General features: G+C 38.3%; 1 protein-coding gene across 5 annotated transcripts in view; it reads left to right on the forward strand.

The window, feature by feature from the left end:
• The first annotated feature begins 5,363 nt into the window (after nt 1-5,363).
• LOC148880126 (YTH family protein) overlaps nt 5,364-23,840 on the forward strand; it is a 71,257-nt gene continuing 52,780 nt past the window's right edge. For 3 of the 5 annotated variants that reach the window (XR_016104480.1, XM_088961961.1, XM_088961962.1), the window contains exons 1-3: nt 5,446-5,661; nt 8,852-8,921; nt 15,852-15,957. Coding sequence is in view for 3 of the 5 variants with exons in the window: in XM_088961961.1 (XP_088818087.1) it covers nt 8,916-8,921; nt 15,852-15,957 (112 nt within the window). In the remaining 2 variants the exon portion in view is untranslated. Of the gene's footprint in view, nt 5,662-8,851; nt 8,922-15,851; nt 15,958-23,840 lie in introns of all 5 variants that reach the window. The other 2 variants (XM_088961960.1, XM_088961963.1) reach the window with 2 other exon arrangements.

Raw genomic sequence — 23,840 nt, forward strand, 5'->3', positions numbered from 1 at the left:
GTGGTAGAGGAAGGGGAAGCACAACAAGGAAGTGCACACACTACAGAAGAGAAGGACACAGTTAACTTTTGTTATGATTTACATGGCCCACCATCCACATAGGCTAATCATGCAGCTGTTGGTGGTAGTGAAGTCAGTGACACTCAACCAGTTGATCCAACATCTTCTACAACCACAACTACTTCTGAAAGGGAGATGGTGAGTATTCCTAGAGAGGAGTATGAGAGATTTCTTCAGCCCACCTCACACCAGAACACTGCCACCCTTGCTCATTCAGGTATAGCTTGCCTAGCATTCAAACCTTCACCTTGGATAATTGACTTTGGAGCCTCTGATCACAATTCGTCAAATGTATACTCATTGACAGAGACTAGCACCTCCACCACCTTCTACTTCGGTAACAGATCTAGCCACTTCCACAATTGAATTGTCTTTTGATCTTGACCTTCCTATTGCATTGCTAAAAGGTAAATGTAGTTGCACATGTCACCCCATAACCAATTATGTTTTTATATCTCACCTTCCTGCTTCCCATCGCCAGTTTATTACTTTGTTGCCATTTGTATCCATTCCTAAGGATGTTCAAGAAGCTCTTACATCGCCAAGGTGGCAAAAAGTTATGAAAGAGGAACTCTTTGCTCTTCATCACAATCAGACATGGGAACTCACCACTCTTCCCCCAAATAAGCATGTTATTGGTTGTAAATGGGTGTATGTTGTTAAGTATTTATCAGATGGAATAGTGGAATGCCTGAAAGCTAGTTTAGTTGCAAAAGGGTATTTTCAACTTTATGGTGTGGACTATGTTGAAACCTTTTCTCCAGTTGCAAAGATTGGCTCCATCCGTGTGTTAATTTTCTTAGTTGTCATGCATGATTGGCCTCTATTTCAACTTGATATTAAAAATGCCTTTCTTCAAGGGAATCTTTAAGATGAGGTGTACATGAAGCAACCACCAGGGCTTGTTGCTCAGGGGGAGGATGGTAAGGTGTGTAAGCTTAAGAAGGCAATTTATAAACTCAAACAATCTCCCCATGCTTGGTTTAGAAAATTTAGTGAGGTAGTGAAGGAGTTTGAAATGAGACAATGTCAAGTTGATCATTCAGTATTTAGCTATGACTCTGTGGCCGAGAAGATCTTGTTGGTAGTTTATGTGAATGGCATTGTTATAACTGACAATGATAAATTTGGGATTGATAAATTGAAAACCTTCCTACAAGATCACTTTCAGACAAAATATCTTGGGAAGTTGAAGAATTTCTTGGGTATAGAAGTTGTTAGATAAAAGCAAGGCATAAACCTTTGTTAGCAGAAATATGTAATTGATCTATTGGAAGAAATAGGGTTAGGTGCTAAACCAACTGAAACACTCGTGGAGTTGAATTAACCATTTAATTAAATATCAATCCTCAGGCCCATTAGTGGGAAAAATTAGGGCTGACTTTCAGCCTCGATTAAACCCTAGAATTGGTCCAAACAGTTTGAACCAATCTTTGATCGAATGGGTCTAGGGTTTGATTTTTAATTAAATCCTTAATTCAAGAAAATAATCTAAAATTAAATAACTGATAAAAGAAAAACAATAATCAGTTAATCAGGGCTGTTCGCACACTCCATCCTGCAAAACAGAGGTTAGATCACAGATTGCAGTTTCTCAAACTACAAATCACAGATAGCGAATCTCCCATCTGCGAAATCTCCTTCTCTGCGCCACCATCTTCGATCCAGAATTAAAAATAAATAGAAATCCTATTTATATTAATTATTACATCAGATCGAATGCCTATACATTGAGTCTAAAATAAAAAAATATTTACAGACCAAATGTAATAAATAAATTCAATAAACTGCAAATCTTGCAATTCTCCCTGCGCAAACCAAGATTTCGATCTCCTCTTGTACGAACAACCCATAAATCAAGAAAATTATAAAGAACTATTCTAAATAATAATCAGATTTATTTAAAATTAATTTCAGATTATTTGCCCATATGTTTTGGGAACAAATTTCCCAAAACCCATATCTGTGCAAATTGGGTAGAATGCCTTCTCCATATTTGCGCAGGTTCAGATCTGAAACATAATGGTTCAAGATTTGAACCTAGCTCTGATATCAGTGAAAGGGATAGGAAATCCATCACATGGACGCTCAAGATTGCGGAATAAAGGGGGCGAATTTCAAAAATTTTTCTTTCCCTTCAGCTGGGAATCGAATTCCCTATTTAGAAAATCATATTTTCAAGAATCATTCTTGAACCATAAACTAAACCAGATATGAACCAAAAGGAGGAGAGAGATAATACCTGATACAGAGAAACAATATCTCTCAATGGAGATGTTCACGCCCAAGGTAGAAACCAAAATTTGCTCCCACTGAAGATGGCGCAGTGCAAGGTGGAGCAGAATCAGTAGTGTCCTTCCTAAGAACTTGATTCTTCCCAAGAATCACCTGGACGGCTAGTGAATACAACTCCTACCAATCTTTTCTGCAAAAGATTAGAATCAAGATCCAATCTTGATTTCTCCAAAGCAATGGAGATCGAACTGCTATGGGCGGAGGCTGTAGGAAGGAGGCGGCTAGAGAGAATTTGGACGGTGCAGAATTCTCTCCTCTGTGACCTCAACTCTGAAGACAAGACTTGAGTCTGTTGGACGTTGTGTCTAAAGTCTGCCGCCCCCTCTTCCTTTTATAGACTTAAAGGGATCAACTCCTAATCCCATTAGAAGTTGCTAACCCAAATCATATCTGGATTAGAAGTCCCTTTAAGATAAGGAATAATCCATATCTTATCTATAGATTAGATCAGCTAGTTCCTAATCTAATTAGGAAGTTTCCAAATCTAAATACCATTTAGATCTTGGACTCTCTGAGTGAATAGGGTGTGGGTCCAATCCTATTAGTTGATCTTATCTCAGAATTCGCCCCTTAAAGACTAATCAAATTAGCCCAGTTCGAAATGGGCTTAAGGCCCACTTAGGGTTATGTATTCATCAAGCCTTCCAAACTGCTGCCCAGTTGGGCTTCCTTGTATGGCGTGGGACCCAAACATTGATCTACACATCAGCCACATGGGTTCAGCCCAGCCTTTGTTACAAGGCCTGGCCGAATACACAGAAACATACCAAGGGAACATGAATCAAATATGCACTTTTATTTATTTATAATAAACTCATAAAGTACATCATTTTGATTGAAGCTAAGGTCATACAAAACTGTCTAACAGGATACACCGGTGCAAACTGGGTTGGATTTGTATTAGACAGAAAATCCACTACAAGTTATTGCACCTTTCTCGGAGGAAATCTTATGACTTTGAAGAGCAAGAAGCAGACAGTGGTAGCAAGGAGTAGTGCAAAGTAGATTACAGCGCCATGGCACACATTGCATGTGAACCAGTGTGGTTGAAGAATCTATTGCAGGAAATTGGGTTCTTAGTAAGCAAACCCATGAAGATATACTGTGACAATCAGGCTACAATTCACATCTCATCCAACCCAGTTTTCCATGAGAGAACTAAACACATAGAGGTAGATTGTCACTTTTTAAGGGAAAATGTCATTAATGGTGTGATAAGGATAGAGTATGTGAGGACAAATCATCAATGGGCAGATCTGTTCATGAAAGGATTGAGTTCAGGGAGAGTTTGTTACATATGTAACAAGCTAGGATTATATGATATATATTCTCCAACTTGAGGAGGAGTGTTAGAGTCAATTAGAGAGGGATATTTTGGTTTTTTCCCTTTATGTATGGTGTTGGCTGTATGTCTCCTCATATGTAGGGGCATTTCAATCTTTTGCAATTTACTTTTCGAGGATATGGTCGACTGGGTCAGACGAACTGTCTATCAATTCAACACTTTCTCTTCCTTTCTTCTTCTTATCTCTTCTTTCTCTCTCTCCTCTGTTAGGCTGAAAACTTACAACCAGCAACAATTATTGATGCAAGACCATTTTCTTCTTTTTCAACTCTACCTTGTTCTTCAAAATCTTATCTGTATCCTTCTTCTCATCTTCGGTGACTTCATATTTTGTTTATTTATGTGTATCCTCGTTATATTTTTTTTTACCTCGTTTTCAGAGGCTTTTCTACACCCCAGTATTGACATATTTGTCTATTTCTTCCTTTCATGTTCTACTTTTGAGTTTTTGATGCCCTACTGTCGATGCTAAACTAGAAGAAGCTTTGACAATTTATGGTAATAGGTGGGGTAAATGGTTTATATAACCTGAACTGTCCTCCTAAATAACTTTGCCTGGTGCACATGATGCTCTCGAAACCTAACCTAATTGGTAATTTTGGTCCTTCGAAGACCAAAACACTGTTTCCTGTTGTAGTGACAACGAAACTACTGGTTAAATCTAGGATGGAGCCATCAAAGCCCATGAAACTAATGAAAGGCTAGGCTTAGGCATGTCTTTTGTGGCAAGCATTCTGCAATTTGTATGGTCATCGTGGATTCCACCATGAGAAACTGGACGATTGAGTTTCAAGGTTCCTCTCATCTTCAAACGATTGAGTTTCAAGTAGGATCCTCCTTAGTTTAGGGATGGGAGATTGAAAGTGAATAAAGAGAATCGAAGGAAGTTTTTGTCGAGTTTCAATCAAGGTTATTTTTGTAAAATAATTTATAAAAGAATATAATGGATATTTGGAAAAAATGCATCAATCTAACGTTTTTGATATAGATCAATGACAGAAGGAAGGGATTTGTCAAGCTTTTAAAAGTTCAGGGAAGCATTTGTTAAAATGAAAATAAAAGAGAGGTTTTTATATTTTACTTACTATTTATTTGGGAAAATTCCCGGTTATTACCCTGTACTTTGGATCTAGTGCCACTTTGGTCCTTTGAACTTTAAAATGCGACAATTTAATACTCGAACTTTCAAAGTGTATCAATCCAATACGACCATTACCTACTGTTAACTAGTTGTTACGTGGCATTTGAAAAAGACATAAATGCCCATCGAGTGTCATTTAATATTCTTTGTCAACCATCCAAGTATTGACAAAAAATTAACCATCCCAAATCCTTGTTTCTTCTATTCAAAAAAGTTGGGATTGCATCTCCGTGGGTATTATGAACCCCAACTTTCTTCAATAAAAGAGGTAAGGATTTAAGACTATTAATTTTTCTCAATGTTTGAATAATTGATAAAAGAATTAAATGATATTCAAGGATCTTTATGTTTTTTCAAATGCTATTTAACAGCTGATTAAGGTACTGGATTAATATATTTTGATAGTTCGGGGTACTAATTGTTGCGTTTTAAAATTTGATTAAGGTACTGGATTAATATATTTTGATAGTTCGGGGTACTAATTGTTGCGTTTTAAAATTCGGGGACGAACAGGGTACGAGAATTTTCCCCATTTATTTAGACGCGAGTGTCCTTACAACTTTTATTTAATTTTTTTAAGGCAATAATAACTGTTAAAGACTTTGAGTGTTAACATACCGTAAAAAGGGTTGAACGTAGAGAAGGAAATGAAAAGATTAAGATTGGGTAGCAGGATGGCAGCGAGGGTGTTAACTGCTTAGCAAGTCAATTGAGGGCTTTTGCGGGAAAACTGAACTAGGGCTTATTCTGGGGAAGTTTGCTCGAATTTATACACCTACAATCAAACATCCATTCAGTTGGTTTCTCCGTTGTCTTTCGGGTATGCTTTTGTCCATGCTGTGTCTCTTCATTTCGTAGTTGGTGCAAATTCAAGGATAACGATTTGGATAACTTTCAAAACAATTTTGTCTCTCGTCTTCTGCCTTCTCCTATCTATTTTGAATTTGTTTCCGTGAAACTATAACTTAAAAGGAATTTTAATTAATATGAAGTTGGTTTACCGTGGGAGATGTGTTTTTTTTTTTCCCTTTAAATTGATAACTGGGATTTCGAAATTAGGAACTATGAACTATGTTTGTCGTGTAATCTGGTATAAATTGCATTTTTAGGAGAGGTATTGATAATCTGGTAATGGCGATGAAGATAACAATGAGCCGATGAGAAATGCTATCTACATTTAGGATCTCAGCTAAAAACCTGATGGGATGGGAATGTAGATTGCAGCATTTGATATGGACAAGTTTCTTTGGGGCCGAGTTGTTGGGATGGTAAAATAGGGTTAAACATTACTGGAATATGTAACTGCAGTATAAAACACATACGAGGTTTTGTAGTTTGAAGGTCTCTTGGCGGTATGATAAACAATGATAAATTCGTAGTTATGTTAATTTTCTATACTGAATAGAGGAAGCACATGCAATGATGAATGCGGAATAAACGTCACTTCAAGGAATTACTCCATGCAGTGGTTTTCATGGGACCCAGTTAAGAATTCATACACCTCAATCAACAATGTCAATAAGAGAGAAGTGGGCCCTTATGGAATCTTCACTCTTTTGGAAAGATTGTCACTGGGACAATCTTGAACCTTGAGTTCTGCTTGGATTGAGGTTGGAGACCAAGATTTTACAAAGGAGCCTTATGATGGTAATTGCTTGAACTGTGCGAATATTGCTTGAGTGTGGGGGGAGGCATGAATCCTAGTTTGCCTTATAAAGATGACTACACTTTCTTTTGGTTTATGCCTTTTTGTAATCCAAGCATAAGTGAACCTGCCCTGGGGCCTGGTCCAACCTGATCTTGTGCAGGATTGGCTTAGGATCAAGTAAACCAAACTCTTGATGGGCTTGGAGCATTGCATTGATTCATGGCCTCTGGGGTTGGATCAGTTGCAGATTCACCTTTCAGTTTTAGTCTTTTAGACTGAGCTTTAGGTTAGCCTCCTAAACCTCTTAAGTTGTACCTCTATATTTTACAGTTGAACAACTTGCATTTGAAGACCCTTATAAATTCAAGCTTAGTTCCCTTGACAGGGATAACCCATGTGAGTTAAATAAATTCTTTGGAAAACAAGGTTTTTCCATCAAATAGTTTTAAACAATTTCAAGTGGATGATGTTACCATTTCTAACCTATCAAATATCCCTTTTCTTTGACCCTTATACCGCAACACTATGTGTTAAAGTTAGCTATTAGCTCTTATTCTATTTAACCATTGTTATTGGTAAATCATCAATTTACCTGTTCTGTTTAAATGTGTCTGATCAATACAACGGTCCACACCATTCAAGTGGTCTGCCAAGATCATCAAAGATTACAGAGCCATACTAGTGTTCAAAGCAAAGTTGATGATTTAGGTTATCTGGTTGGTTTTCCAATCTCAATAAAATGAACTAGGTCATCCAAGACACAGGCTGCTTCTAGTTTTTCAAAGACACTTTTGGCTTTTTCATTAGGGCTATGCCTGATTTATCAAGCATGGAATCAGCCATAGTTACAATTATTTTGGGGAGGCCTCTTGGTGCGGGAGTAGAAGGGTAGATTTCCCATCTATATAGGTTGGCAGCATCTAAAGGAACAATTCTGTGGGAATGTTATGATCATGTTGTTAAGGCATTGCTTCCTAGGCTATAATTCAGCCTTGCCTAGGTGTCTTCACAAGATTTCTTTTTTTTTTAATTTTTTATTTATACTTCCTTTCTCAATTCCTATGAGCAAAGGGAAGCAGTGCTTCTCTTTCCATGTGACATTGACCTGTGAAAACTAATAGATGCATGTAAGAGGTCTCAAGTTCAAATCCGCTTACTCTCATTTTAATGTTTCTAACCATTTAGTGAACCATGTGGGTCATGGAAAACTGGTTGGGTTGTTCAAACCTGGTCGGTTGTCAGCATTTTTCTTGGGTTCTGACTGATTTTCCAGAAAAATGAAAACTGGGAGTTTTAAAACCGGAATGCCTTCTGGTTCCCAGGTTGACAGTCCCACCGTCGGGTCTGGTCTGAGCCTTAAAACATTGGTTTGAACTTGGAAGTGCATAACCTGCTCAAATCATGTGTAAATTCTCCAAATTACATGCTTTTGGGCATATTATTAAATAAGCTTTCAGATGCAAATCAGTCCTCAAATATTAGGTGTAAATTTGAAGATTAGAAGGAAAGGAAGAAGAGAAGTAAGAGCAGCAAAACAAGAGAAGAAAATGGTGAAAAGAGAAGGAAGAAGAAGAAGAAATCGAATCATCTCTCCTTTCTCCTCTAACCCTTTTTTATTAAGAATTAAAGTTAGAGTAATGACAAGTATGCCCTTAAGTCGGCGGCCAGCTAGGCAGTAACATAAAGAGATTAAACAAAAAAGAAATAACAGGCCCATTAGCCAACAATAAAAGAAAAGATATTACAAGAGAAGATACTAGGGCCCATTCGACCTAGTCTCTTTACACTTTCTAATACTAAAAATGGCAACTTGGTTGTGACTTACTCATGTAGGGAAAGATGACTGCAAGTATTTTGAAAAGGTAAACATCTTGAAGGTCTGATAGGTATTCTTTGCTGATCATAAAATCCCATAGTGCTCAATGTTGAGTAGCAGGTTATCATATTTTGGTAAAATCATGTTGAATTTGAGTCTATGTTAGGGTATAAATCATGCCAAAGCAAAACAGAAGATTTGGCAATGAAAGAGAGATCTAGAACTAGGTATTAGGACACAAATGTAAGAGATATCAACTTTTGCAAGAGAACCTCCAAAATGGTGTGGCAAAGGCTGTTGAAAAGTAGATGCTATTTCCCCCTTAAATCTCCAAGAGTAGGTGGAATTAGAAGGGTGGAGATTCTATATTGAACTATCTAAACTGACAAATGTAATGAATGCCCCAGACCACATTAATCCAGACTTCTTTGTTATATTTAGTAGATTTGGTTGAATATCATGAATTAACAATTATTAATATTTTTTTTTTATAAATTTGATATCTTAAAACACTCATCAATTCTGTGGTTTGGATTTTGTTTCAAGGTTTGCTCTTTGGCAAATTTTTTGACGACAAAAGTGCGAAATATTTTCATATTGAGGACTTTCCATGGAGGTATTCCATCAATAATCTTATGTTTTAAGCTTCTTGGCATGTCCTTTGTTCTAAGTGTGATCATGTCTTGTAATTAAAAATTTTAGGTTTGTGCAACCGGTTTCTTTCCTATATGATAAACAACTAATTAACGATCAAAATAAATTAGTAATTAATTGTTCTATGTTGGCATTTTACTAAAGAAAATGTTAAATTTGGCTTTTGATATCCATAAAATGTCAAATATCATCAATATTTTATTGCTCTCATGCTCTCAAGTGGTTTTAAGGATTTTCTCCTCCTCCTCTTCCTTCTGTTGCTGCTGCTGAAGTTGCTACTACTACTAGGAAAAGAGTTTCCAGGTCAACTAGAGAGTATCCTTATAGTACCAAGCTTGTTTCATTCTCCACTCTATTGTGCTTAAAATAAAAAAAGTTTTAAAAACTAATTACTTTTTAACTTGTATGATAAATTTATATAAATAGAAAATATTAGATTTATTAATTATAAATGGTGCAAATGGATAAACAGTTGCCTTTCCAATTGCCATTATTCCATCCTAATCAACGGGGTAGTTACTGATTTTTTCCCAGCTAGTAGGGGTCTAAGACAAGGTGATCCCATGTCACCTTTCCTTTTCACTTTAGTTGCCGATGCTTTTAGTAGACTCCTCTCAGAAGCAGATAGACTATCCAATTTCTAGATGACATAATAATCTTTTGCGAAGGTTGTGATTTGATGGAGGTAAGGAATTTGAAGGATTTAATAATTCACTTTGAGAGGGCCTCAAATTTGAAGGTAAATTTTGAGAAGAACTGTGTTGTGGGAGTTCATTTGAACAGAGAGGAGATGGAGTCTATTAGAATGCACTTGCTCTTAGTGGCCTCTATCCTACTTAGGACTTCCATTAGGTGCAAATTCAAAGGAAAGTAGGTTCTGGAACCCGGTGGTGGAAAAATTCAAAAAAAGATTGGCAGCTTGGAAGAGAAACTATATTTCCGTGGAAGGTAGAGTTACTTTGGTTAAAGCAACTTTAGCCAACTTGCCTTTATACTTCTTGTCAGTCTTTAGAATTCCTAAAAGGGAGGCAAAGAGGTTGGAAAAACTGATGAGGGATTTCTTATGGGAACTTGGAGAAGAGAAAAAAGATCACTTGATTAGGTGGGAGGTGGTGAGTTGGAGCAAAAAAAAGGAGGCCTAGGCTTAGGGAATGTGGTGAGTAAGAATGAGGCTCTTTTAGGTAAGTGGCTTTGGAGGTGGCCCTTGGAGAGGGAGAGGTTGTGGCATGAAGCAATGAAAAGTGTCCATGGCTGTTTTGAATCAGGTTGGGATGCAGGGGTATCTCGAAGGGCTTTGCTCACAACACCTTGGAAGGCTATCTCTAGCATTCTCCCTAAATTCCCCAGTTTTGTAAGGTACGATGCTTGTTCTGAAAATTCTATTATTTTTTGGGAAGATACTTGGGTGAGCACTCAACCCCTAAAAGACCGTTTCCCTTCTCTCTATTCCATCTCCCTCTTTAAAAAGAAACCCATTTCATGGTTCCTTTCCCCTGGTTTCCCTTTGGCTTTAAATTGGGATTTTGAGTTTTGAAGAGGGTTAAGGGATGAAGAATTTCTTTGTGTTTTAGAGCTATTGTTGCTTTTAGATTTGGTGTGTTTGGACCCCACTAACCTGGATAAAAGAGTCTGGGCCCTAACCCTAGGTGGCTTCTTCACTTGTGCATCTTTCAGGTTGTCTCCTTATTTGTGTGCAAGTGGCTCCTTCACTCAACCCCGGGTGGCTCCTTTCAGGTCTTCCTTGCTAAGGAGGTTTGGTCAAGGCCAATACCCCCCAAAATAGCAGTGTTCTGTTGGGAAGCCTATTATAGTAAGATCAATACTGTGGACAACTTGCAAAAGAAGAAATCTTTTATGTGTCTGTCCCCAAATTGGTGCTTTATGTGTAAAGTGAAGGGTGAGGACTGTAACCATTTGCTGATATCGTGCTCCTTTGCTGCCAATATTTGGAACTAGGTTGTCTCCTTATTTGTGTGCAAGTGGAACTTGCCCTTTGAAGTTAAGCTTCTGTTCACTCCGGCTGCTTTTGGGAGATTGACGAAAAGAGGGAAGCTAATGTGGAAATGTATCAGAGCCGCTACATTGTGGATTTTATGGGAGGAGAGAAATGCTAGAACATTTCAAGAAAAGGAAAGAAGTCTTGCTGAAATCAAGGAATGCATATTGACAAGGACAATCTCTTGGTTAAAATCTTCACATTTGTTGGCAGATTTCTCCTTTGATGACTTAAGGAGAAACTGGGCAGCAGTGGCTTCTACAGTCTCCACCAAGAACAAATCACAAGTTGAATGGAAACCCCCACCAGATGGAGTGGTAAAATTGAATTTTGATGGCAGCTGCCAAGGTAACCTAGGGCCATGTGGAATTGGTGGGATTCTGAGAGACAAAGACAACAATATGTGACTCTATTTTCAGGACCAGTCGGTGAAGGTGGTTCTGTAAGGGCAGAGTTACTAGCAGTGGTACAAGGTACACAGATGGCTAGTCAAATTGGAGTGAACAATTTGTTAGTAGAAGGGGATTCCAAGGTAGTAGTGGGCTGGCTGAATAGCCCAGATACAGCTTGTTGGGGCTACAGGGATCTGTTAAAGAAAGTTAAATGGATGACAAGAAATATGACTGTCAGGTTTCAGTGGGTCAGCAGATCAGAAAATGCAATGGCTGATTCTCTGGCCAAGCAAGGGGTGTCAAGGGGAGATCTGTTTTGGGCTACTTTGTAATTTGTGTTTCAGGCTTGGGCATGTTTGGTGTATATGATTCAGTCCTCGGGGGAGGTAACATCTCGTGCCTCCTCCTAGGCTGATTGTATTTTCGTTATTTGAATTAATAAAATTACTCTCATTTATAAAAAAAAAAAACTATATATATTATAAAATTGAGTTGGACTCGGATCTTATTCAGATCAGATGTTGGATCAGGTTTTGAACTTTTAGAATCCATTTACAGACTTTTGTGTGTTCAATCCCATTGTCCAAGTTACCCAATTAACCACCTAGTTTTGCCCTATTCCTCACCTTGTGTTGATGCTTTTCCTGAGTAATGCCCAATTAACAGTGCCTATCATTATTGTTTTCAATGAAATTTAATGATCTTTTTATTTATCAAAAATATGCCAGCTATTAAGATTTATTTTTTTAACAAAATTTTATAACTACCGACTTAAAGGGCTACTTTAGAAGTTGTTTTATTATCAATAATGGATTTTTTTTGATAATAATAACATAAAATTTTGTTTAAGAATATATCATAGAAATAAACAGTTAAGTGCTAACATCCCATGGTAGGTAGATAATCTAGTCTGTCCACCTATTAAACTCATTTTCTGTTTACAAGTATCCACCTTGTGGAACCAGACCCCAATAGGGAAGCTGCTATTCATGGTATTTTTTGGACATACTATTTATAATAACTCTCATTTAAATAAACCCACAATTTACTATTTTTAGTAATTTCTGGTGTCTTTACATCAAGTTAGTTTTAGTTGGATTAGGAAAATATTTTGTTTAAAGATTTGGAGTCCTTATTTAAGTGTCCTTGTGGGTTATGGATTTTTTTTTTTGGTTGTAAAGCAACTAGCAAGTAAGCCCATGCAATGCATGGGGTTAAATAGAAATTTGGTTAGGGTTGGGTTGGAAAATTTGGGCTTTGACATCTGTTTGGGTCCAGGCTAGGGTCCATATTGGTCTTGGGTTGTCCCTTATACTTTATTTGAGAGAACCAAAAGGGGTTGAGAGACTTATGAGGAAATAAGGAATTTAATGAGGGACGGTAGATGTTACAAACATTGCCTATTGGGGGGGGTTGAGAGAGTAATGATAGGTTTTATAGAGAAAATTAAGACCTAGGGGGTTTTTATTTTGAATTTTTATATTTTTAATAAATTTAATTGAAAAATAAGTAACTTCATTTGTGAGAAATGAGAGGATAAAGAGGTCTCTATGAGTATTGGGGTGATTAGACTCTTGGCCTCCCCTTTCTTCTATATAACATAAATATAGATTAGATTCATTAGAAGTGGGCAACTAATGAAGGATTAAATGCAAGATTAGGTTTATGGACAAGTAAATTAGAAATAAGATGTTTTAAAATAAGTACAACTAAAATAGAATATATGCAATGTAAATTTTATACTAAGAGTGCAAAGCAGGATATACTTAAGATTTTTTTTGATAAATACAGGATATACTTAAGATTGGAGAGTGGAGACCAAGAGATAACTCAATGTGACCTCTTCTGTTACCTTGGTTCAATAATTCATAAGAAATGGGAGATTGAGGAAAATATCACTCAAAGAACTAGAGTAGGATGGGCAAAATGGAGGGGTGCATCTGAAGTCTTATGCGATAGGTGAATACTAATTTGGCTAAAGGAAAATTCTTTAATGCAGTTCAAAGGCTGGGTATGTTGTATGGGGTAGAGTTTTCGGCAGTTAAGAAATAGCATGTCCATAAAATGAGTGTGAGAGATGTGTAAAGCTAGAAAGGATAGGATAAAAAATGAAGTCATATGAATGAACCCAGGAATAACTCCAATAGGTGATAAAATGAGATATAAGTAGACGGTGGTGGTTTAGTCACATGCATCAAAGATCATCTATAGCACCTGTTACAAGAAGTGATCCATTAGAAGTTGAAGGGGCTAAAAGAGCTAGGGGCAGACCATAAAGGACTTGGTGGAAGTAGTAAGAAATGATTCAAGCACTGATAATTTGATGATGGATATAGCGCTGAACAAAAGGAAATGGTGAAACAGGATTCTTGTAGCCGACCCCATATAGTTGGGGTCAGTTTCCTAGTCCAAATTGGAGTTTGTAAAGAGACATCCAAGTTCATAAGTTCAGTATATAAATGGAATAAATAAAAGACAAGTTGATTTGATGAAGTAAAGTTTGGTTGTTACCAGACATTTTTTTTCTCTTTTTCCTCCCTCCCTCCCTCTCTCTCTCTCTCTCTCTCTCTCTCTCCCCCCCCCCCCCTATTTCATCTGCTAAGTGATCTATCTCTTTGATGTTTATCCTAACAGCAAGATCTTTTCTTCTAATTTCTTGCTCATTCTTTGGTGAACAGCAAGCTGTCTACTTGCTTTTCTACGCTATTCTTCATTCCTAACCACCTCAAATGCCTCCTTCACAAAACAAACCTCACCACCATATCTGAATTTAGTAGGATCCCTACTCCATCCTACATCACTGTGATAATGTGAAATGACTCTACAATTTCTTGACATTGAGCTATTGAATCGTCCCACTAAAATCTCAATAAAGGGTTTGGGTTCAAGTTCTGATTCTTGTGGGTGATATCTTATCACCTAGGTGTAATTGTTTTTCCTTTTCCTAATAATATTTTCTTTTTTTATTACCTTAAAAAATCATCTTACCATTAACAGAAGATTGTGGCTTTTGTCAATATAAAAGGTTGTGGGAATCAAAAATTTCCTTTTATACATGATTCAAGATTAGGTTGTTGTATTGAACAGGAAAACCAATTGATTGGGTTGAGAAACTTCCAGATTGGGCAGCAAAGCAAAACCTCAACCTTCCCTGCTTGAAAATGATGACTAGGGGAAAAAACTGAGGGGCAAATTATTGATGGAAGGGGGAAAGAGACAATGAGATGGGGTTGAGGAATCCCTAAATCATGATTTGCGGATTTGGGCAGGAGTAATCAAATTCCAAATTTGCTTCTTCTCTGCAAACATAACATGACCTTGAACTTGATGTGATACGGCAGGTTTCATTGTAAGCCCTATTCACACTGTCAAATTGGTGATTGAACCACTAAACTGTGAATTCCAAGTTTAGGGGGATGAGGGTGAGGCTGAGTCAAGGGTTGCAAGCTGCTTAGTTTCCTTGGGTCTTTTGTGTTTATCTTGCATGGAGAAGCAGGGGGATGAAGATGCTCTTGTTTTTTTGTGGGAGCCTTGTGTATCATTTATATTTTGTTTTTCTTTCATTGTTCGTGTATCTGTTTCTTTTTCTTAGATCTTGGATTTTTCGTATAGCTTGCGAACTTTCTTTTTTTTGTTCTAACAATTCTTTCACCACAAAAAAAAAGAAAAAGAAAAAGAAAAAGAAAAAGAAAAGGGTTCCTGCTGGATGCTTCTCTTGCATCATTGCATGAAACTATATTTTGTAGTGCTTGTCATTTTAGGAGTTGGTACACTGGTACATGCTACTTATGTTTAATTTAGCAGTTACACATATACTGTTGTTTCCTTTACTTATAGTTGGGGATCTTCTGATTATTACATTGCTATATATGCTATTTTCTTATTGTTCTTAACAACTTCTCTCTTTTGTATTTAAATTCAGTGATGGAGGTTATGTAATAATTCAATTTCACTTCCATTTCTTTGTATGCTTAGCATGGTATCTTTTGCCCTTTTCGTTTTTTTCCTAGTAGTGCTGCAACTTGGGCAGGTCCAACTCAAGCCTGACCTGGCCCACCTAAACTTGGGTTAGGCTTGGGTAGCTTGAGCCCAACCCAAGCCCGCCTAAACAAATTCATATATATACATGCATTACATTTATATAAAATACCTTTTCTTTTTCTAATTATACGTATATGTGTATATGTATATGTACATTTGTAAATGAAATTTGTACATATTCTCAATCAATTCTACTCTTAAATTGGGCCATAAAGCCCAATAAGATGGCTATTATAAAAATATATTCAATAATTCTTTGAAACCTGACCAACCTGCCCAAGCCTGACTAAGCCTGGCGCAGCCTGAGCTGTATTGGGTTAAGCTTGGGTTGAGCCTGAGTTGACCTTCAACCTAACTCACCCAAATTGCATGCCTACTTCTTTGTGTTCTGCTAAAATATCAGGTTGAATGTTTAATTTGTCCTTATATTGTCTATGCTACTCTTTTTTTTTTTTTTGTGTAGGGCATATTTAAGAATGTGTCTTCTGATACTGGCAAGGAAAATGCATCTGTAGTTGATTCATCTATAACAGAAAGCAAACTTGGCTTGGAGAACTGCAATGATCTTGGTAAAAGATGAATCATGTTTTTTATTTCATTTGTATCTGTGTACTACTATTGGTAAGATATGTTGACTGTGTCTAACTCTCACATTGTTTGCTAGGTTCTTGAATTGAATGCTTATCATTTATCTGACTGACTGCTGTACTGCTTTTACATAAGACAAGGGAATATATGTTTTTTTTGTTTTTTTTTAATGAATAGACAAGTGAGCATATGTTAGTAATTTTGAACCACATTATTCTGCATATCACTCTACTCAACCCAACAGATCCTTCTCCCAGATTTATGTAGTTGGTTATGTGAATCATTTTTCACTAGTCCACTCCATCAAAGGCTATATCCTGTCAAACTGCATCTGCTGAAGTCAATTCAGTGCCTCAACCCATCTCCTTTTCAGATTTTTCCTGGCTCTTGTAGAACCCTCAACTTGCATCAAGTGACTATTTGCTGATGCAATTGCTGGTCTTCCATTATACTTGGACATGCGCCTTGTGCATCCCAATGGTAATCCAGTCAATAATGGATTAATTTTGATTTGTTCTGAGGACTCAATCCCACTGCATAGGGTGTAAACACTAAACATGTGTTATAGGACAAATATACCAAAATAAGGACCATTACCCAATCTTGGTGCTAGCTGTTCAGGGTCTTGGGAGGGGTTGACTGGATATGGACCTAACCTCTGGCATTTTTTACACAAAGTGGTCATGCTCACACTCCAATCCCTGTTCTCATACTTGCCAGCCCAAAATTTTACTGTTGAACCAAGCAATGGCCCTATAGGATAAATATACTATTTATTCTACAATGTATTTTCTTTAGTACTAGAAAAGTGATAAGAAATGTCCAATTTCATCCTTTTGAGAAGCTAGTAGATGTCTATGTATGGTATAGTAGCGCTGAAACAACTACACTGGAAGGAGTATGGAACTGAAGAAGGCGAGAGATATGTGTTATAATGCAAGAGGAATAACAAAGGTTTCTACATAACTCTTCTTGAATACTTTGGGAAGGGCAGAAGACAGATGGTTTGTTTCCCGGAGATGTAAATCAGTCCTCAAATATTAGGTGTAAATTTGAAGATTAGAAGAAAAAGGAAGAAGAGAAGTAACAACACAAGAGAAGAAGATGGTGAAAAGAGAAGGAAGAAGAAGAAGAATCGAATTATCTTCCCTTTCTCCTCTAATTCTTTTTTATTAAGAATTAAAGTTAGAGTAATGACAAGTATGCCCTTAAGTGGGCGGCCAGCTAGGCAGTAACATAAAGAGATTAAACAAAAAGAAATAACAGGCCCATTAAGAGAGGCCCATTAGCCAACAATAAAAGAAAAAATATTACAAGAGAAGATACTAGGATCCATTCGGCCCAGTCTCTTTACACTCCCCTTCAAGCTGAGCATACATGTCAATCATGCCCAGCTTGCTTATATAGTGTGTCATTTTCCCTCTTGGAACTCCCTTGGTCAAGATATCAGCCAATTGCTCGTCTGATGTGATGAATGGCAAACAAACTTCTCCTGAGGAAACTCTTTCCCTTATAAAATGTCTATCAACCTCAATGTGCTTAGTTCTGTCATGTTGAACAGGATTATGTGCAATGTTGATAGCTGCTTGGTTGTCACAGTAGAGCATCATTGGCTTCTCGTAGTCAACCCCCAATTCTTCTAGAAGGGATCGTAGCCACAAAAATTCTGACACACCATGTGCCATTGCCCTGTATTCTGCTTCAGCTGAGGATTTAGCAACTATAGACTGTTTCTTACTCCTCCATGACACAATGTTCCCAGTGACCAGAGCACAATAACCTGAGGTGGATCTCCTATCATCAATACATCCTGCCCAATCAACATCAGTGAAAGCTTCCAGCTTCATGTGTCCATGTTTAGCAAACATAATACCTTTCCTTGAACTACCTTTCAAGTAACATAGAACCCTTTCTGCAACAGCTAAATGAGTATCTTTGGGAGAATGCATAAATTGACTAATAACACTTACTGCATAAGAAATATCTGGCCGAGTCATGCAAAGATATAACAACTTCCCAAGCAGTCTCTGAAACACCCCCTTATCAGATAAAAGCTTACCATCTATAGTAGAAAGTTTATGATTAGGATCTATAGGAGTGGAGATTGGTTTAGCTCCAAGTTTACCAGTCTCAACAAGGAGGTCAAGGACATATTTACACTGAGAAACGAAGATACTATCTTTAGATTTAGCAATTTCAATGCCCAAAAAATACCGAAGATCTCCCAAATCCTTGATCTCAAATTCAGAGTTGAGAAACCTTTTTAGTTTATTGACCTATGGAGTGTCATTACCCATGACCACAATATCATCAACATATACTATCAAGAAGGTCACTAGAGAGCCATTTCTCTTCAAGAACAGGGTATGATCAGATTGAGTTTGTGTGTAGCCAAAGGAGACAAGAGCAACCCTAAACCTCTCAAACCAAGCCCAAGGAGACTGTTTTAGACCATAAACAGATTTATGCAATTTACACACCTTGCCTTGCATTTCCTTCCCATACACCCCTGGAGGCAAAGACATAGAGACCTCTTCATGTAGGTCTCCATTCAAGAAGGCATTTTTTACATCAAACTGGTGTAGGGGCCAGTCAAAAGTAGCGGCTAGAGATAACAAAACCCTGACTGAGGTCATCTTAGCGACAAGAGAAAATCTCTCAAGATAGTCAATGCCATACATTTGAGTGTAGCCCTTAGCAACCATCCTAGCCTTAAACCTCTCAATAGAGCCATCAGAGTGATATTTAATGGTAAACACCCATTTACAACCCACTGGTTTCTTCCCTTCAGGCAAGCCAACAATATCCCAGGTATGGTTCTTATGCAAAGCATCCAGTTCAGCCATCATAGCATCCCTCCATTCAGGTTGAGATAAGGCTTCCGGTACGGACCTGGGTATCACATGGGAAGAAACAGATGCAAGAAAAGAGTAGTAGGAAGGAGAGAGAAGGCTGTAAGATAGGTGTTTGGAGATACAATGGGCTATACACTTCCGCTTGCCCTTGCGGAGAGCAATATGAAGGTCAAGGTCTAGGAAAGCTGTAGATGGGTCAGAAGAAGGCTGACCTGTTACCTTAGTAATGATGGGAGGAGCAAGAAGCTCTTCTGTAGGAGTGGAAACAACCTGCCCATGTTTGAATCTCTGCCTTTGGTACCACCTTTGGAGAACAGGAGGAGGAATCATAGGAGAATGAGGTGGAGGAGGAGGAATAGGAATATCAGAGGTATGTCCAGTTGGAGAAGTAGACACCTCATGATAGGACTCAAGAGGAATGGGAAGAGGAATAGCTGGAGACATAGAAAATGGCTCTTCAAATTTCTCCCCCTCAGGAGGAATGCTAAAGAAAGGAGTCAACTCAGCAAAGGTGACATCCCGAGATACAAAATGGGTGCCACGAACTGGATCAAAGCTGCAATATCCCTTTTGTGTGGAAGCATATCCCAGAAAAACACATCTATGAGCCTTAGGTTCAAACTTGTGCCTTTGATGACTGTGAATATGCACATAGCAAGTGCACCCAAAAACATGAAGAGGAAAAGAAAAGATATCCTCATCCGGGAAGAGAAGGCTAAAGGGGGTTTTAAAGTCAAGGACCCGGGAGGGCATACAGTTGATAAAAAAAGTAGCAGTAAGAACAACATCTCCCAAAAATTTTATAGGAACATGGGATGCAAACAAGAGGGATCTGGCAACTTCAACCACATGTCTATCCTTCCTTTCTGCCACCCCGTTTTGTTGTGGAGTGTAGGAACAAGAACTTTGATGAATAACCCCAAAAGTTTCAAGATAGGTGGAGAGGGTTCTCTCAAAATACTCCTTAGCATTATCAGAACGGAATATTTTGATATGAGTGTTAAACTGGGTGAGGATGAGTTCATGAAATTTTTGTACAATAGTTGGTACTTCATCCCTGGATTTCATGAGATAAATCCAAGTGTAACGAGAGTAGTCATCAATAAAAAGGATAAAGTACCTGTAACCCCCCATAGTTGGCAAATGATATGGCCCCCACACGTCAGAGTGAACAATATGAAAAGGAGAAAGAGATCTTTTATTACTTACTGAATAAGAATGTCTACTATGCTTTGCCAGTTCACACGACTCACAATGAAGACTCGATAAAGACACTCCCTTAAACATATCTGGAAACAAATGACTCAAAGCAGAAAATGACAAATGACCAAACCCCAAACCGAAAGTGACATAACAAGACTTTGTTAACAGACTCTGACAAAACTGACTCTAAGGCAACTCCATGAGGTGGTCCCAAAGCTCGATCTGGTGTGTCCAACAAGTATGTTCCGTTCGCCTCATGGGCACTCCCAATCATCCTCTGAGATTGCAAGTCCTGAAAAACTCAATGAGTGGGAGAAAAGGTTATGCTGCAATTCATGGATTTAGTTAAGCTGCTAACAGATAAAATGTTTGTGTTAAGTTTAGGGACATGAAGGACAGAGGATAAATAAAGGGTGTCAGAGGTCTTTATATCTCTTTTACCAGAGATTGGAGCAAGAGACCCATAAGGAAGGGATATTTTCTCTTTGCTAGAGAGAAGGTGGTATGAGCAGAAGAGATTAGACAGGCTGGTCATATGGTCTGATGCACTGGAATCAATAATCCAAGGGATTTTATGATTACCTGAAACTGAAGCATGATTTGCAGAAGCACGAATACTTGAGTGAGCAAATGCTGATGAAGATGATGTGTTGTTGCTGGAAGAGTGAGATGAAGAAACAGTAGCTTCCAAGTGATTTAGTAGCCTCCCATACTTTTCAAAATCCGCCTTCATTGTTGCCAACTGCTCAATGGTTGATTTCTCTTCACTCTTCTTATTCTATAGCAACATTAGCTGCCTTAGGCTTTCCTAAGGCAAGTGTCCTTTGTATGCCTCTGTTTTTTTCAATATTCACATATCTGCTCCTTTTTCTCAGTAGGACCCTTTGGCTTTATTCCAGCATGTGCAAAGTGTTCTGTAGGTGGACCCTGCAACTGAACCTGTCGCCTACTCTCCTCACTACTTATCATAGCATATGCTTGGGAAAGAGTAACCTCATCTCTGGCTAGGATATTTTGCCTAATGATGTCAAACTCAGGGTTGAGTCCAGTGAGATTCAAACACCCTATTTCTCTCCACCAACTTCCTATACATTTCAGCATCATTCTTACTCTCCCATACAACTGTCTCCATAACATCAATTTCTTGCCATAGGGATTTCAGTATAGAGTAGTAGATTGCTACACTCTTCTCCCCCTATCTTAGGTTCTTCACATCACTTTTCAACTTATAGACTCTGGCTACATTCAACTTCTGTGAATAGGTCTCAGTAACACTATCCCATATCTCCTTAGCCGAAGACATCTAGAGATAATGCTGACTTATATGAGGTTGCATAGAATTGACCAACCATCCTATGATAGTATAGTTCTCTTGCATCCATTTCTCAAATTTAGGGTCTGTCTCTTCGGGTTTCACTTTACTACTTGTGAGATACCCAAGTTTTCCTCTACTACAGACATAAATTCTTATAGACTGTGCCCAAGCAAGATAATTTGTCTCATCTAGCTTGATTGTGGTTACACCAGTTAAAACGGAATCTACCGAGCGAAGGCCTGAAACTGGCACTTGCTTGAACTCACTTCCGTATGGCTCCATTAATCAAACGAAAATCAAAGAACCATAAATTTTGTCTATATAAACTTACTTGAAGTCAAACCAGAACCCAATTGCTTGAAAACTAGGGTTTTACCTCGTCCAGCTGTTGGGGAGGAAGAGAGAAGATGCAGCCGCTCCTACCAGAACTTTCCAATCTCTTCCAAACCTGAACCACCCTCTTTTAGGAGTCACAAGACACCTCCCAAGCACAGAGCGCCACACCCAAAGCTTCACCTTTACCTGTACCTTCGAAAATCTCTAATCGGCTAGGGTTTTGGGCAGCAACAGAACAGCACCGCTTATTGGCAATATCCAGCCAGATTTAAACTCTCCAAACCCTCTACCAACTAGGCCAGAGATCCTCAGAACTATAGAGAATCTATCTTTCCATACACTCTCTTAATCTAAGGGTGTATGGGAAAAGAAGAAGAAAGAAAAAAGGAAGAAATAGACCTGCTCTGATACCAAGATGTAAATCAGTCCTCAAATATTAGGTGTAAATTTGAAGATTAGAAGAAAAAGGAAGAAGAGAAGTAAGAGCAGCAACACAAGAGAAGAAGATGGCGAAAAGAGAAGGAAGAAGAAGAAGAATCAAATTAAGAATTAAAGTTAGAATAATGACAAGTATGCCCTTAAGTGGGCGGCCAGCTAGGCAGTAGCATAAAGAGATTAAACAAAAATAAATAACAAGCCCATTAAGAGAGGCCCATTAGCCAACATTGAAAGAAAAAGATATTACAAGAGAAGATACTAGGACCCATTTGGCCCAATCTCTTTACACCTGGAAGGAAGACGGGCAAGGCTGGAAAGAAGTATGCGGAGTGCTAGAGGACTTCTTATCACGCTTAGGGACCTCAAAAATGGAGATTCTGAGAGAGAAAGAAGAGATTGTCAAAAAAGAAGACAAAGACGATGACAGAAAATAAGAGTTTGTGGCCCTGGCAAAGGGCAATGGACAGGTTAGGCTGATAGCTTGTACAAGAAGGGAAGAATGGGAGAGTAAATATGTAGTCCAAGTAAACAGTCAGACTGTTGATTGGAAAAGCATTATAGACTTATTGATACTACTCCTGAAGTTAAAAGGACTGTTCATTCTAACTCCCTTTGAAAGTTGCAAAGCTGTTTTAGACTTGGTTGAAGACAGATTGGAGTTATCAGCACTTGGTTTTCAATATGATCTTGGGGCAGTTACAATAGGAAAATGGAGCCCATCATCCAATTACAAAGATTTCCTTGTTGAAGATAGAGTACTGGTTCGAATGTTAGGCCTCCCTTTCCATCTTTGGAAGCAAGAGATGGCTGAATCAATCACCCAACTGTGTGGAGGAATTCTTGATGGAGCTTACTGGGGGGGACCTTTGTTATGCAGCCCTCTTATTAAATGGAGTGAGACCAGAAGAGATACCAAGGAAAATAGTGCTCAAAGTGGAGGGATGTCTATACTTAGTATTGTTGGCTTCATCTGTAGAAGCAGGGCTATGGAGAGAGGGCCACAGGGTAGAAGATGAAAGGGTTGAGGAAGAAGCATTACGTGGCAGAAAAGGATTGGTGAGTTCAAATATTGAGAACACTTTCACTAAAATTGGTAAACAAGCTCCAGAGATCTAAAAGGTGTGGGATAGGTGGAAGGTCAAAAGCGTGGAGAACAAGGCATTGGTATGGAGGCTAGTAGATCCTATGTACAAGTGGGAAAAGGTGGCAAAATAGGTTTTCAAAAAGGAGGGAAGGCAGAAGAATTACCGATGAACAAGGGGCTTGAATCGAGGCATGATGAGCTGGAAAATCGAGGCAGAAGAATTACCAATGAACAAGTGATCACGTGCCCACACAGGTCCAATTAAATGAGCTGGAAAATCAATCAAAGCCCAAGACTTCAGTTGGGTCAAGGGTCGAAGAGGCTAAAACGGCCCTAAACTTGTTTATTGGAGCTGACAAAGGAGAGACACATGAGTCACTTAATACTCACGTGCTTGAAGAAAGGAAAGAGCTAATAAATGAGAAAAACAATCCATCATCGTCTTCCTCGATCTCTTTCAGCTTGTAGTTGCAAATCTGGTGTGGGTTCCCACTCCAATAGTTATCTACAGTCGGCTCCTGTTATGAAATCAGGTTTTGTATTGCCAGATAGGTGAAGCCCCAGGAGTGTGAAGCGAAGAGCTTTGGAGCTTTTAGAAGATGGGGTTTAGTCTAATGAAGAAAGTAGTGAAGA

The sequence above is a fragment of the Nelumbo lutea genome, chromosome 1, assembly GCF_056320005.1.
Source record: "Nelumbo lutea isolate HS-2025 chromosome 1, American lotus-T2T, whole genome shotgun sequence".
Lineage (NCBI taxonomy): Eukaryota > Viridiplantae > Streptophyta > Magnoliopsida > Proteales > Nelumbonaceae > Nelumbo > Nelumbo lutea.